At 38.2% G+C, this 15,453-nt stretch overlaps 2 protein-coding genes across 4 annotated transcripts in view; both read right to left on the bottom strand.

Annotated features, from left to right (window-relative positions):
• Positions 1 to 7,082, bottom strand: part of KLHL23 (kelch like family member 23) — a 32,126-nt gene extending 25,044 nt beyond the window's left edge. The window contains exon 1 of one of the 3 annotated variants that reach the window (XM_037523493.2): positions 7,048 to 7,082. The gene's annotated coding sequence lies outside the window, so the exon portion shown is untranslated. Of the gene's footprint in view, positions 1 to 652; positions 846 to 4,407; positions 4,600 to 7,047 lie in introns of those variants that run through there. The other 2 variants (XM_054699839.1, XM_054699838.1) reach the window with 2 other exon arrangements.
• On the bottom strand, positions 6,997 to 15,346 carry PHOSPHO2 (phosphatase, orphan 2). The gene is made up of 4 exons (XM_037523500.2): positions 15,212 to 15,346; positions 14,409 to 14,442; positions 10,172 to 10,340; positions 6,997 to 7,755 (listed from the first exon to the last, which is right to left on the bottom strand). Exon 4 carries the CDS (start codon positions 7,727 to 7,729, stop codon positions 7,004 to 7,006), a length of 726 nt encoding a protein of 241 aa, XP_037379397.1. The 5' UTR covers positions 7,730 to 7,755; positions 10,172 to 10,340; positions 14,409 to 14,442; positions 15,212 to 15,346; the 3' UTR covers positions 6,997 to 7,003.
• Between the last annotated feature and the right edge of the window lie 107 nt (positions 15,347 to 15,453).

Genomic DNA, 15,453 nt, shown 5'->3' with positions numbered 1-15,453 from the left:
CACAAACAAAAGATATGAACTTTTAAGCATTAAGTGGGAGGTTCTCAAATAGGGGTGGTTTTATTCCTCAGGGAACAATGGTCAGTTTAGGATGTTTTCAGTTGTTATAACTGAGGAGGAGGGATGGCACTAATATGTAGTGATTAGAAGTAAGGGATGCTACTAGCTGTCCTAACAATGAATAGGAAATACCTACACTTTCCATTAAGTGACTTGCTGTAACTTATAAAGACTTACTTGCCTATTAGAGCACATGCCACTCTAATGATTCATTTGTGTGTTTATTAATTCATCTTTGATGATCTAGTGCACAGATTGGAATAATATTTCTATTTTGAAAGTTTTAAAGATAGTTTTTATATACAGTGTTTAGTAATGCAAACACTTTCCAAATATAGTAACTATGTCATAATACCATCCTCTTATTTTAGTGTATGAGTTTTGTAAGAGTTTTGTAGAGGACAGTGTATTTTCCTTGCTTTTTTCCTCCCTTACTTTCTCTCTTACAATTCTTCTGTATGCTCACATTTCCACATAATTAAAGCTAGTCATGAAGGATCTGCTTATCTTTGGAAGAGACATGAGTATCCTTTTGTTTACAAAGAAACAATTTTAATGGACAAGAATCTTATATTTTAAAGTTTAAAGATACCTGTGAAGGGCCTCCCCGGTGGCGCAGCGGTTGAGCGCTGGGTGTTGCGAAGCTGCCCGCAGCCTCTGCGACGCCAGTTCGATCCCTGGATGCTCCCCGGCCACCAGAGGAGGGTCCCACATGGCGCGCAGACCTCTCCTGCCGCCTGTTGCTCCCCTCAGCAGTGGACTTCGGTCCTTCTGCCTGCTCTGCTCCCCGCTCTGGCTCTGGTGAATTCTCTCACCCTCCCGCGCTTCTGACTGTACCCAGTGCATGTATAAACAAAACAAACAAATAAATAAATAAATAAAACATGCCTCTATTAAAAAAAAAAAGGGTATTCTTAAAATAAATAAATAAAGATACCTGTGAAGCCAATGTTGAGGAGTGTTTGGCCCATATTGTCTTTCTTTCCCCCCCCCCCGGCCTATATTTTCTTGAAGTATTTTATAGTCTTAGGTCTTACATCTAAATCTTTAATCTATTTTGAGTTAACTCTTGTGAATGGTGTAAGATAGACATCTAGTTTCTATACCCCCAAATCATATACAGTGTCATAAACCAATGTTACCGCAATAAAAATCATATATACAAAATAGATATCTAAGAATGACAGCTCTATACGTAAACAATTACATGGTTACTTCAGAATGAACGTTTTTGCCACATCATGCTGCATTTAAAGCATTCTGCAAAGGGACATACATTAAAGATGTTTACAAGAATAGTAGTTGTGCATATGAATGTGTATAGTGCTAGTTCAGTGACTAAATTAGCTTACTACATTATGCTGCATTTAATACACTTTGGAAAAAACACATGAGACACTACAACACTATGTAGTGTATTCCATGTCCACCCTTTGGTGAACACATTCATTCACTGAAATAACAGCAATTACTCACACCATGTAATTACCATTTTTGAAACATCTGTGACTATGCAGGTGTCTCTTTTTTTCCCCTTTTCCTAATAAACCTGTCATTTTAAAATGTAAAATAAAACAAAGAATGAAAGAAAAACATTAAAGTTAGTGTACATCAATGTTTCATTAAATCTAAAATCTTGGAGCCTCCCTGGTGGCCTAAGTGACTTAACCTCCCGGGTTAAGTCTCTGCACAATGAAGCTATAAGGAGCGACTTAAGGACAAGTTTGATCCCTGGCCACGGAGCTAACCCACATGGTGCAGCCGAGCTCTCCTGTCTCACCCTCTGCTCCCTTCAGCAGAGTATTTCAGTCAATCTGCCTGTTCTGCTCCCTACTCTGTCTCTGGTGAATCCTCTCACCCTCTCATACCTCTGGCCTGCACCCCAGATCTAGTATGCATAAATAAATCTTTTAAAAAATCTAATATAATTTTGTAACAAACTACATTCAATTCAGATATTTTACATTTTAACATGAAGACTAAGAGCAGATTATCTAGAAATAGTCAAACATAAGATTCGAAAAGATTAACACAATACAAATATAATACGAACACTTGTCACACATTTGGCAATATTAGTATCCTCCACATATGAGGTGCTCATAAAAATTGAAAAGTAGAACATATGACCCTGGAAATAAATGAGTAAATCTAGACATTTGAAATGTGGAAATAGAAATGACTAACTTAATAAAGCTGGACCTCAGTGAATTAATAGTGAATACATAGTATGTATTTGAGTATTTATACTTGGCAAGTACAGGACTGCTATTGAGACAAATGCCCTGTTAGGTTTGTTACCAGCATCAATTCTTACTTCTATTCTGATTGATTGATGTCTATGCTTTGGTGGTTGCTAAATGTATTGAATATTACTACTGAGTGTGTCCTCTTACCCTGTAATAGGCTAAATAATGACTACCCAGTGGTGTCTGGTCCTAATCCCTGGAACCTGTAAATGTTACAAAGAAAGTGGGTCTTTATAGATGTGATTAAACAAACACCCTGGAGATGGGGAGATCATCTTCAGGGACCCTAAATGCAATCAACAAGACTTCTTGTAAGAAAGCAACAGCAGGAAATTTGATATGGACAGTATAGGATACAAGGGACAGATTCTCCCTTGAGCCTCCAATGGAGTGTGATCCTATTGACATCCTGATTTCAGTCCAATGAAACCATTCGGGAATTCTGGTCTTTGGGGCTGTGAGAAAATGAATTTCTGGGTTTTGCCACCCATTTTGTTATAGCAGCCACAGTAAACTTAAACAAAATGGTTAACTCAGTAAATCTTCACAATATTAGGATGTAAATTAGGGAGATTAAATTATAATCTCCACTTAACAGATATGGAAATTGAGGTGTTTTACCCACTGCAGAGCTAGAATTCAAATTTAGGTCTTTCTAATCCAAAACCATACTGCATTTGAAATGAAAAATGAGATATTACAATTTGTTTCTAGAGGAACTGGGACTTGACTAACCATCACACTGCAAACAATAAAAGTTGGATGAAGTATATGAAATAAGTGTTTAAGTAATTGACATTAGGTGGTACAGGATTGTGATACCCACCGATACTTCGGCCTATAGACACGTTCCAGCTCGAGGTACAGGAAAGGAATCTCAAGCAGTAATCTGAAGTTGGAGGAAATTGAAAGTTTGGAGAGACAGAAGTTGCTAGAATTTTACAGGGTAGAGTACCAGATGGGAAGGAGCTAAATTAGAGCTGCAAGCGGGCATGTTCCCTTGGTTGAACACAAAGCCACACATGCATAGCTTGGGCCGTAAGTTTGGGCAAAGCTGAGTCCATCTTTGCAAAGAAGTACAAATTAAACAAATGCCAGAATTGGCACAGAGCTGAAAGATACTTGAGTTCCAATCAGATCCAGAAAAGCACTGGGTTTGATACACTAGAGAACAAAGAAGGAAAAGGGGAAGAAAACAATGGTTATGTTATTACAAAAAAGGGGAAAAAAGGATGAATAGAGGAAGGCTATGTGATAAAACAAGCAGGTAAAATGTCCACATATTTTATACCTTACAAGGACAATGGAAAAGCTCCTCAAGAGACACTGCAAGTTTTAAAATATGTCCACACTTTCTTTGACTAACTCCTCAAAGGTGGGATCTAACTCCGCTCCCTTTGAGTATAGACTTGACTTAGTGTTCTAATAGCATATGGCAGAAATGATGGTGTGGGACTTCTAAGACTAGTTTACAAAAGGCACTGTGGTTTCTACTTTGTCCTCTCTCTTGGAAGGCTCATTTGGCAGGAAACCATGTCTCATGACACTCAAGCAGGTCTATGGAGAGGCTGATGTGGAAATTGAGGCCTCCTGCCAACAACCAGCAAGTTGAGACTTCTTGATAACAGAAACTGAGGTCTCCTGCCAAAAGCAATGTGAGAACCACCTTGTGAGCAGATCCTCCATTGGCAAACGTTCTTGACCACAGACATCATCTTGAGCTATTTGAGATCCTGAGTTAGAATCACCCAGGTAAACCCTTCTGAATTCCTGACCCACAGATACTTGTTAGATAATGCTTCAAAATGTTAAATTTGAGGAAATGTATTATGTAGCAATAGATAAGAATGGCAAATTACCAAAGCTTACTCAAGAATACAACCAGAATAGTCCTGTGATTAAATTGAATTAGTTAAAAACCTTCCAACAAAGAAAACTCCAGGCTTAGATGGCTTCACTGGTGAATCCTATTAAGAAAAACTACTATTCATTTGTTGTTCTTTTCAGTGTCCTTTTCCCTCTAGCTGCCCTACACTTTTTCCAATATTGGTTATCAGCAATTTTACAATGATGTGATTTCATGTGTGTTTTTACTTACCCTGCTGGGGTGCATAAGGGCTCTTGAATCTGGTTTTGTGAGGTTCTCAGTCATTACATCTTAAATACTGCTTGTTTCATTTTTTTCTTCTGTCCTTCTGATATGCCAATTTACTGTATTAGATCACCACAGCTTGTATGTCTCTTAATTTTTCTCCTGTATTTTCATTACCAATTTTCTCTTCAGCTATACCTGTTTTTAAATTCATCCATCAAAATTCTAATTTCAGTAATGGTTACTTTCAGTTCTAGTATTTCCATATTTTAAAAATTAATTTTCTTTACCAAAATTCTCTTAAGCTTAGTTTGTATCCGAAAACTTCAGTATTTGAAGGTCCTGCAGATATGCTTAAGTAGAAGCTTCTGTTGGTGTTAATTCATGTCTTTTGGTGTTGCTAATTTTGTGTCCTACAACATATTTGCAAAACTTTTTATTTTGAGGTCTGTTATTTTCTACTGTAGTGTAATAGTATTACCACAAACTTATCTTCAATACATATTTATTATCTCATAGGTTTTGTGGTTCAGGAATTCAAGCACAGTTCATGAAGTTTGGGCTTCTGTCTCAGGTCCCAAGGATTGCAATTAAGGTGTCAACCTCAGTGTGATCTGGGCTGAGGTTTCATTAAAAAAGGATCCACTTCTAAGCTCATGTGGATGCAGCATTCTTCTTTGCAGACTGTAAGACCAAGGGTCTACTTCTTGCTGATTGTTGGCTAGTAGCTACCTTCAGATGTTCACTTGTGGCCCACAACACCTACAATGTTATTTTCCTCTCAAGAGAACTTAAATTTGCTTCTGTCAAACACCTGGGAGCTCTAAAAACCTTAGATAATCTCAATCCAATTTCTGGGATTGAGAATATTGAAAGCTTTTTCATTTCTGTATCTTTTTTACTCCTAATGTGCAGCCTTTTGGATTCCTTACTCAAAAGTTAAGGGAAAGAGTTTACCACTATAAGAAGCATATCCACAGCTCCCTGGTCCCATGGGATACTCCATTTAGCATATCAGATCATTTACAGAACTGGCCAATATTTCCAGAGTAGCAGCACACCTACCTAAATCTCTGTGCTTCCTTAGCTCTTCATTACTGTCAGCTTTCTCATTTTTTTTTTTTTTTAAGATTCACTTATTTATGCATACAAGAGCTAGGGTACAGGCCAGAGATGTGGGGGAAAGGGGTGTGTAAGAGGATTCACCAGAGACAGAATGGGGAACAGAACAGGCAGATCAACCTAAATACACTGCTGAGGGAAGCAGCAGGCGAGGTGGGAAAGGTCCGCTTCACCATGTGGGTTGCTCCCTGGCCAACCGGGGATCGAATTTGTGCTACAGAGGCTGTGGATTGCTTCATAGCAGGGTGCCCAGCCCCTTGCGCCACCAGGGAGGCCCTCTCTCATATTTTTAAGCAGATATTAAGTTTTGTTTAGATATCAGATTTCCTAAATGTATTATGTAGAAGATCTGGTCCAAATTATTTGGTCTACCATTAACTATAAACTCTTTTATTCTTTTTCTTCCATAATTTACAATTTGTAACTGGCTTTCACATGTACAGAAATAATCTATAAGAATAAACATGTTTAAAATTTAACTTTTAAAGAAAAACAAAGACTTGCAAGTCAGAAAAAAGTCAGAAAATACTAGCTTTCCCTATTATGTTGAATATTTCTATTTCTTGAGTTTTCTGTAATTTGAAAAAAACATGGATACTTTTATATAATGGATATTTATGTCTAAAACATAAATCTAGAAATTAACATGGAATTATAAAACTTTCTAGATCATATGAAACTCTTAAAAGCTGAATATTCCTACAAATTACTTATTTGTCACTCAAGACTACATTGTCAAGAGAAATAATGCAATGATTAAACCAACATACGGCAGTGATGTAATGCTAATATAAATTTATAATATTTGAACAAGATACATTTGTATTTTTTAAGAGTTGAAAGTGATGGAAAAAATTGGGAACTAGATACTGCATCCTTATGTTTAAAATACACTGATTTGTAAGTAGGACATTATATGTATTTCGGAGCCTTTCATTGTGTGAATAAAGCATCGGGCTAATTTTTAAGATCTATAAATACTGGACAAGTTTTTGAAATATCTAGGAAAGCAAAATATAACTACTTTCTCTCTGGGAATATATTTTTAAATATAATCTACCAATTAACAACCTTTGGTAGAAACCACTACTTGCACTTACCTCAATTCTGTGATAGCTTTTCTCCAATGTTTCCCAGGCATATGAGCGTCTGTAATAAAAGCTGTATTTTTTTTTTAATCTTTCCCTGCAGTTAGGTGTGGGCTAGGTTTTAGCCAATGAAATTTAAATAATGATGCAACCTCCCCCTTCCCTGACTAGTTTTTCGCTGTCCAGAATGTTGACATGAGGACCAGAGCTTGAACAACAATCTTGGATCATGTGTTAGAAGCCAACTGTTGAAGTTAATAGAGCAACACAGCAGCCTTGAAATACTTACCTCTGGATTTCTTTCAAGTAAGAGGAAAAAAATCATTTTTTTTTTTTAAGTCACTTTTATCTGGGGTTTTACTTAATTGATACACATGTCAATTGTTGACATATTATTCCTTTATTAGAAATTGCAAATGAGAAATTATTTCAATACCTGAAGACCAAATTACAACAGAAGATTCCATAGGCTCAAGATTTTGAGACATTCTGGTAAGAGTTTTCTGTAATGTGTATCCTTTCCGTGGCATGGCAACATCATTCTTCTTTAAGAAGGTCACCGGGCAGACATCATTTCCACCATCACCTATATATACAATTTTCGTATAATTCACTCCCTGTTGTAACTGTTTATGTACAAAATCTATCAAAACTACATTTTTGCAAAGATTCCTCGGGCACCTATTGCAAGAATGAGTATGATAACTTTCCACAGTGAGATGACCACTGCTATCAAAAGCTGCTGGATTTGTAAATACTTCATCAAATACATCATGAAAATTGGTAGCTTCTAAAACCCAGTCTATGAAGACTGAATTTGAATCTGAAATAATAATGCAGTCAAATTTATCCTTATTCTTTCTTATAAAGCTTAGAAGTTCCACCATCCCTGGAGTGAAAGGCATTGATGTCACTGCTCTTTTCATTTCATCTTCTCTTACACCTTCATCTCCCAAATATTTAAAGACTCTGCCCATAAATTCTGTCCAAAATCCTTTTTTATAAGACTCTTGTAGTTCAATAGGAAGTTTTTTCTCCGGAGCACACTGTACAATCCAGGTATCACTATTGTCATCTATGATTGTATTGTCAAAGTCAAAAACCAGCAAAATTTTCATGGTTCCAGAAACAGATTTGGGTTACCCTGAAAAGGAAGAAATATTATTCTCTGAAGATACTCTATTTTACATATCTAGCTAATATTTGTAATTGACAAATACTTTTGAGCATTAATCTAAAACAAAGGATTAATATATGGCATTAATCTAAAACAAGTTAAAATGATTAAGCATTTCAAGACTACCATTTAGCCACCATTTTAAAAAAATTTTTTTAAAGATTTATTTATTTATACAAGCACTGGGGTACAGGCCAGAGGCGCGGGAGGGTGACAGAATTCACCAGAGACAGAGCAGGGAGCAGAACACGCAGAAGGACTGAAATACACTGCTGAGGGGATCAGCGAGTGAGACAGGAGAGGTCTGCCGTGCCATGTGAAAATCTGCCTGGCTGGCCGGGAATCGAAACGGTGCTGCAGAGGCTGCGGACAGCTTCACAGCCCTGCGCTCAACCCGCTGCACCACTGGAGAGGCCCTAGCCACCATTTTTTAAGAATCAAAGTTCATATGTGAGTTATGACTTTGACTTCTGCTTTATGGTTCTGAGGTTTTAGCAAGAAATCCTAAAAAAGAATAGTGAAGAACTCCACCAATAGGAAAAAGAAAAGATCAATAAAAATGGAAAACATGGTATTGAACTACATGTATCGTCTAGTCTTTGACAATATCCAGTAGTTGAAGGCTGTTTTCCACTTAATGGAAAATAGAGTATTCATACAGGGTACTCATGGTATCAACTGTGTTCCTGTGGGAATGATTCTTTGAGCACTCAGAATTAAACTATGAGCTACCCAGTGAGAGAAGAATTGTTCTTTTATAGTCCAATTAAGAAAAGTTGTTCTCTAGTGATCAGATGCTGTTATTTTATAAAAAAAAAAAAAAAAAAAAAAAAGTTGTAAGTCAGAAAGAAATGTAGGATAATCATCCTGATTAACTTATCAGTAATAGTGAAAATTATTTAGAATAATAATCCTCATAATAAATGGGTTATGTATAATAATCAAAAATTTGACCAAACTTAGTATCAAATCTTATAATATTTATATTAAGAGATGTTTAACTCGAAATCAGTTTCTAATGCCAATGTCAATGTTACAACTAAATGATTGCTTAGTGATCTACTAGAATTTTTTAAAAAATTACTTAAATTGGAAGTTAATTTAATTCTTTGAGACTAGCAGTAACTTTTATTAACAAGTTTCATGTTTATTTTTATTTTCTCTAGATAGTTTAGTTCTAGAGTGCCAAATATCTGGACATACTTTAGTAATCACATTTCTTATGCTATGACAGTTAAGTTTCTTTTCATTAAAAGACAATGAAAGGGGCCTCCCCGGTGGCGCAGCAGTTGAACGCTGGGTTGCGAAGCTGCCCGCAGCCTCTGCAGCGCTGGTTCGATCCCCGGATTGCTCCCCGGCCACCAGAGGAGGGTCCCAGATGGTGCGCAGACCTCTCCTGCAGCCCGTTGCTCCCCTCAGCAGTGTACTTCAGTCCTTCTGCCTGCTCTGCTCCCGGCTCTGGCTCTGGTGAATTCTCTCACCCTCCCGCACTTCTGACTGTACCCAGTGCTTATATGTATAAATAAATAAATAAATCTTTAAAAAAAAAATTGAATTAAAAAAAAAAGACAATGAAAGGCATTAATGATAAAGAGAAAAGGAAAGAATGAACTAGTCAACAGTAGTATGGTTGAAAATTATTATGTAAAAAAGAGAAGTAATTTTACCAAATAATTAGAAAAGGCTACAACTGCTGTGTAGAAACAAAAAATTTTTTAACAGTAATATTTTTAGACAGATCACTATATACAAGGCACTAGACTAAAAAGTTACATCATCATCTAATTTAATTGTCAAAATCCTATTAAGTTGGCATTGTTATCCTCATTTTAAACATATGTTAACTGAAGCTTAAGTATTTGATAAGCTGGTTAAGTATTAGTTAAGTGTTACAACCGGAATTTTCAACTCAGGTTGGTTTGACTTGAAAGTTAATAAAAATGGAAAACATGGTATTGGACTACATTCTGGTTTCTTGATTTTCTAAATGTGTAATCCAAGATTTAAATGCAGAATTCACATTCCCATAGAAAAAATGTAATAAACAGTAACAAAACATAGTTGACAATATCATCGGTATATTGCACCTAAGTACATTTTAAATTAAACATACCGTTTAAGCATTCTAAATTTACACATTATTTTCAAAAATTTTAAATATATCTCACTCTTGGTTAAAAACTGCCTCAAGCTTTGGTTTAATGAGTCATAAATTATTGAAATTCCTGGACTATTAACCTCAAAATAAGATGTAGTAAAAGCCTCAGTTAAAACAGCTGCAGTACTATTAATTTCTACCTAAAAGTACATTTTTCTTAATTTCAGATCTTTTTCTATTAGTTTATTCTTACCACGCAACATAAACCTTTATTAACATACTTACCCAACTTAATATTTACAAGAAAATCTTACTGCAGCATAGAGCTTAAGTTAAAGTTACTATAATCTTCAGTTTTAAGTATCAGCCAGTTTCTGACCAACATTACTCCTATTCTATATGCAGAGAACAAAGTCTTCTGGTTTGGAGGAAAGGATTGGAGACATCTTAATTCCTGAAATTAATAAAAGCATTTAATCTTAAAATTATGTTCTGAAATTGTGCTGTTTTATTTTACATCAGAAAATCATCAATTATACAGAGAACAGATGGGAAATTGCCAGAGGGGACATGGATTGGGGGGGTAAACAGGTAAAGGGGGTCAATTATATGATGATAGATGACAACAATGCATTTGATGGGGATCATGATGTAGTATATATACAGTGTCTTATAATGTTATAAACCAATCTTACCTCAATAAAAATGTATGAAAGACAAAATTAAGAATAAAAAATAATTAAGATTTGGAGATGTGAGATATAGCTACACAATAGAATACTATGCAGTTATACAAAAAAGGCTGAAGTTTTGCCATTTGAAACAACATGGATGGGGCCTCCCCGGTGGCGCAGCGGTTGAGTGCTGGGTTGCGAAGCTGCCCGCGGCCTCTGCGGCGCCGGTTCGATCCCCGGCTGCTCCCCGGCCACCGGCGGAGGATCCCACATGGCGCGCAGACCTCTCCTGCCGCCCGCTGCTCCCCTCAGCAGTGTACTTCGGTCCTTCTGCCTGCTCTGCTCCCCACTCTGGCTCTGGTGAATTCTCTCACCCTCCCGCGCTTCTGACTGTACCCAGTGCATGTATAAACAAAACAAACAAACAAACAAAATAAATAAAAACATGCCTCTATAAAAAAAAATAAAAAATAAAAAAAAAAGAAACAACATGGATGGAACTGGAGGGAATACTGTCTGTCATGTAAAAATAAGTCAGAAGGAGAAAGACAAATAGTGGGTGGTGTTATTCAGATGTGGAATGCAGAGAAACAAAACAATGAGTGAGACAAATCAAAACCAAAAACAATCCCTAGAATTCTGACAACAGAATTGAGGCTATAAAATGGGGAGGGTGGAGAGCAAAGAGAGGAGGTGGCCCAATGGACTGTCATGGAGGACTTATGGGTACCTTGGTGGTAGATATGCTGTGGTAACTTATATCTGAAGAGGTGTGAAACTGTACCTCTGAATCATGAACAGTGTTGTAAACTAATGTTTATAATTGTAAAAAAAAAAAAAAAAGAAAAAGGAAGTTACTGTACAAAAAAGAAAAGAAAAGCAACTCTTGGCAATGAAAGAAAGAAAATGTTAATTAAACAAAAACCTTAAAAATGAAAAACAGGGAATAGTAAGTTAATAAAATCACCAGTGTTTGGCTAATTATGTGTAGATTTCAAGAATCCATTTTCCCTTGTTAAACAATAAGCAAGTACTACATTTTGTTAATAAACATTAAAAGATTAAGTGCTCTACTTAAAGCCTTAAAAGGATGTGCACAAATTTTTTAAAAATGTGAATCTACTTCAAAATCAATTTATTAAAACTCAAAAATATTATTAACTATTCTCTCCATAAGAATTAGTAGTGGGCCTCCCCAGTGGTGCAGTGGTTGAGCGCTGGGTTACGAAGCTGCCCGCAGCCTCTGCGGCACTGGTTCAATTCCCGGCTGCTCCTCAGCCACTGGAGGAGGGTCCCACATGGCACGCAGACCTCTCCTGCCGCCCGCTGCTCCCCTCAGCAGTGTACTTCAGTCTGCCTGTTCTGTTCCCTGCTCTGGCTCTGGTGAATCCTCTCACCCTCCCGCACTTCTGACTGTACCCAGTGCTTGTATAAATAAATAAATAAATAAATCTTTAAAAAAAAAAAAAAAGAATTAGTAGTAATGAAAATTGGAAACTACATATATAAAACCAAGAATAGGGCCTCCCCGGTGGTGCAGCGGTTGAGCGCTGGGTTGCGAAGCTGCCTGCAGCCTCTGCAGCCGGTTCGATCCCTGGCTGCTCCCCGGCCACAGGAGGAGGGTCCCACATGGTGAGCAGACCTCTCCTGCCGCCCGCTGCTCCCCTCAGCAGTGTCCTTCGGTCCTTCTGCCTGCTCTGCTCCCCGCTCTGGCTCTGGTGAATTCTCTCACCCTCCCGCGCTTCTGACTGTACCCAGTGCATGTATAAACCAAACAAACAAACAAATAATAAATAAATAAATAAGACATGCCTCTAGAAAATTAAAAAAAAATAAATAAATAAAACCAAGAATAAGGGACTGGTTAAATAAGATGTGATAGCCATATAATGGAATATTTATTTAGCCTTTAAAATATGTTCATGGGCCTCCCCTGTGGCGCAGCGGTTGAGCGCTGGGTTGCGATGCTGCCGGCAGCCTCTGCAGCACAGGTTCGATCCCCAGCTGCTCCCCGGCCACCAGAGGAGGGTCCCACATGGTGCGCAGACCTCTCCTGCTGCCCGCTGCTCCCCTCAGCAGTGTACTTCGGTCCTTCTGCCTGCTCTGCTCCCCGCTCTGGCTTTGGTGAATTCTCTCACCCTCCCGCGCTTCTAACTGTACCCAGTGCTTGTATAAATAAATAAATAAACAAATAAATCTTTAAAAAAAAAATAAATAAATAAATAAAATAAAATATGTTCAATAATAATTAAACAAGTAAGTCACACCAGTCAAAAAATGGGCAGAAGAGCTAAAAAGATACTATTCCAAAGAGGAAATGCAAATGGCCAAAAGGTCTATGAAAAAATGCTCAACATCACTTATAATTAGGGAAATGCAAATCAAAACCAAAATGAGATACCATCTCACTCAAGTGAGAATGGCCCATATTAAAAAACTGGTTATTACAAATGCTGGAAAGTATGTGGAGAAAAAGGAACCCTCTTACACTGCTGGTGCGAATGTAAACTGGTCTAGCCACTATGCAAAGCCATGTGGAGGACCTTTATGGAGCTACTGTAATAAACAGCAATTCCTAGGAATCTATGCAAAGGATATGAAACCATTAATCTGAAAGGAAACCTACACTCCTAGTTTACTACAGTACTATTTACAATATCTAAGATATGGAAACAACCTAAATGCCCAAAAACAGATGACTAGATCAAGAAGATATGGTGTATATACATATACACACACACACACACAGTGGAATATTATTCAAGAATCAAAAAAGATAAACTCACAACATGGATGGCACTGGAAGGGATTACGCTCAGTGAAATGTCAGAAGGAAAAAGAAAAATATTGGGGCCTCCCTGGTGGCACAGGGGTTAAGTCTCAGTGCTATCAAGCTATCATCAACTACTGCAGCATGAGTTCGAAGCAGGGAGCTAACCCAGATGGTGCAGCAGACCTCTCCTGTTTCACCCGCTGCTTCCCTCAGCAGTGTATTTCAGTAGATCCACCTGTTATGCTCCAGACTCTGCCTCTGGTGAATCCTCTCACACACACTCCCTCCTGCACCTCTGGCCTATCCCCCAGTTCTTGTATGCATAAATAAATAAATCTTTTTTTTTAAAAAAAAGTATCGGATAGTTTCAGTTATAGGAGAAATATAGGGAAACCAAACAAGGGATGAGGGGGAAAAAAAAAAAAACCCAACCAAACAAGGAATCAGAACAAAACTAGCAGCAAACTATAAATCAGAGACATTCAGCAAGGGACAGGGAGAGGGAGGGATCAAAACAGAGGCAGAAAGAGCACAAGAGACTATGTGTGACTTAGTGGGGTCTACACCTGATAGGAGAAATCAGAAGTACAAAATGAACAATGATGTAAAAATATATATATATAAATACATATCAAAAAATTAAAACAAGTAAAAAAATAGTGAGTACAATATAATCCCATTGTGGTTAAAAAAAATCCCTGTGTACTGTGCTAGGATAGTGGGTGGTTCAACTGTAGTACATTCTTTATCTACATTCTCTTTATATAATAATAAACTTCACCTCAATAATTTAAACTGTTTCAAATCAAAGTGCTACCTTCTTAAATTCACAGCACAGTTAAACAACAGAAAAGAGTGGATTTTATAGAGATAACCAACCAGATCTACATGACTTGTGAAAATCGATGGGTTAGAGTTAGAATTAGATATTGGAAGTCCAATGTAATCTGACCACCCCGTCAAACTGACAAATTCTGGAGGCAAAAACTCGACTTCCAAAAAACACATATGTTGCATATGTGTTTTTTGTCAAAAACTAATTTGTGTCAACAAATATTGATCCTTTCACACTTACCAGCATTATTAAAGAAGACCATCTCATAGAAAACCTAAAGAAAAAACAGTACAATTATGTATTAGAAGTTCAGTAATTTAAAATCTTGGCTCTTTTCATTCTGAGCGCAATTTGGTGGCTAATGTGTATGTGTCACAGCTAAGTAGCTTGTAATAAAACCATTTGTATAAGGATGTATTAGAAAAGGCTATTTTAAAATCAAGCCCTCATTCACTTTTTTTTTTAAGACTTTTTAAAAAAAGATTTATTTAATTATGCATACAAGAACTGGGGTACAGGCCAGAGGTGTGAGGGCTGAGAGGATTCACCAGAGACAGAGGGGAGGAGCAGAACAGGCAGACTGACTGAAATACACTGCTGAGGGGCGCAGTGGGCGAGACACGAGAGGTCTGCTGCGCCATGTGGGTAGCTCCCTGGCCGGGGATCAAACTCCGGGTAGCTTCATAGGTTGCGTCTTAACCCTCTGCGCCACCAGGGAGGCCGCTCAGTCACTCTTAACAGACAACCGTGACTTTAAAAGTCTCATTGGTCCCCCAAACACACTCAATTTACTGTTTACCAAGAAAATTTAAATACATAAAAGGGCCTAGCGTGAATATTCGAGGACCACATCCAAACGGTAACAGTTTCATTTTTAAAAACCCAAGCACCATCTAGCCCTGATCGTGCCTTAGAACCCACAGAACTTCACAACATTTTCTGTCACTCCCTGAGTTTCCACAGTTCAAGAAGGTATCGCTCCACGCCTGCCACCCGCGGGGGGCCGCTGGGGGCCACACTTGACACGCCAGGGCCACACATACCACGCCGAGGCCGCCCACACGGCAGCCGGAGCGGCCCCAAAGGGAGGCGCCGGAACCAAGTTTCGAGTCGTCCCGCTTGAGACGCGCGTTGGGTGAGGACAGGAGCACCAGCCCGGGCCGGGCCGGAGGCTGCTCACTGACCTAGGCTGGGTTTCGGCAGCCGTTAGCGCGGCGGCCGTCGTGCAGGCGTGCGCGCCTCAGGCCTCCGGCGTCGTCCCCGCGCCCCCCCCCCCCGGCAGGGC

This window comes from Talpa occidentalis, unplaced genomic scaffold (genome assembly GCF_014898055.3).
Source record: "Talpa occidentalis isolate TD23 unplaced genomic scaffold, MPIMG_talOcc4v2.1 talOcc4.3, whole genome shotgun sequence".
NCBI classification, from domain to species: domain Eukaryota; kingdom Metazoa; phylum Chordata; class Mammalia; order Eulipotyphla; family Talpidae; genus Talpa; species Talpa occidentalis.
Note: the sequence above shows the minus strand (reverse complement) of the source record. Positions and strands in the feature narration are given on the sequence as shown.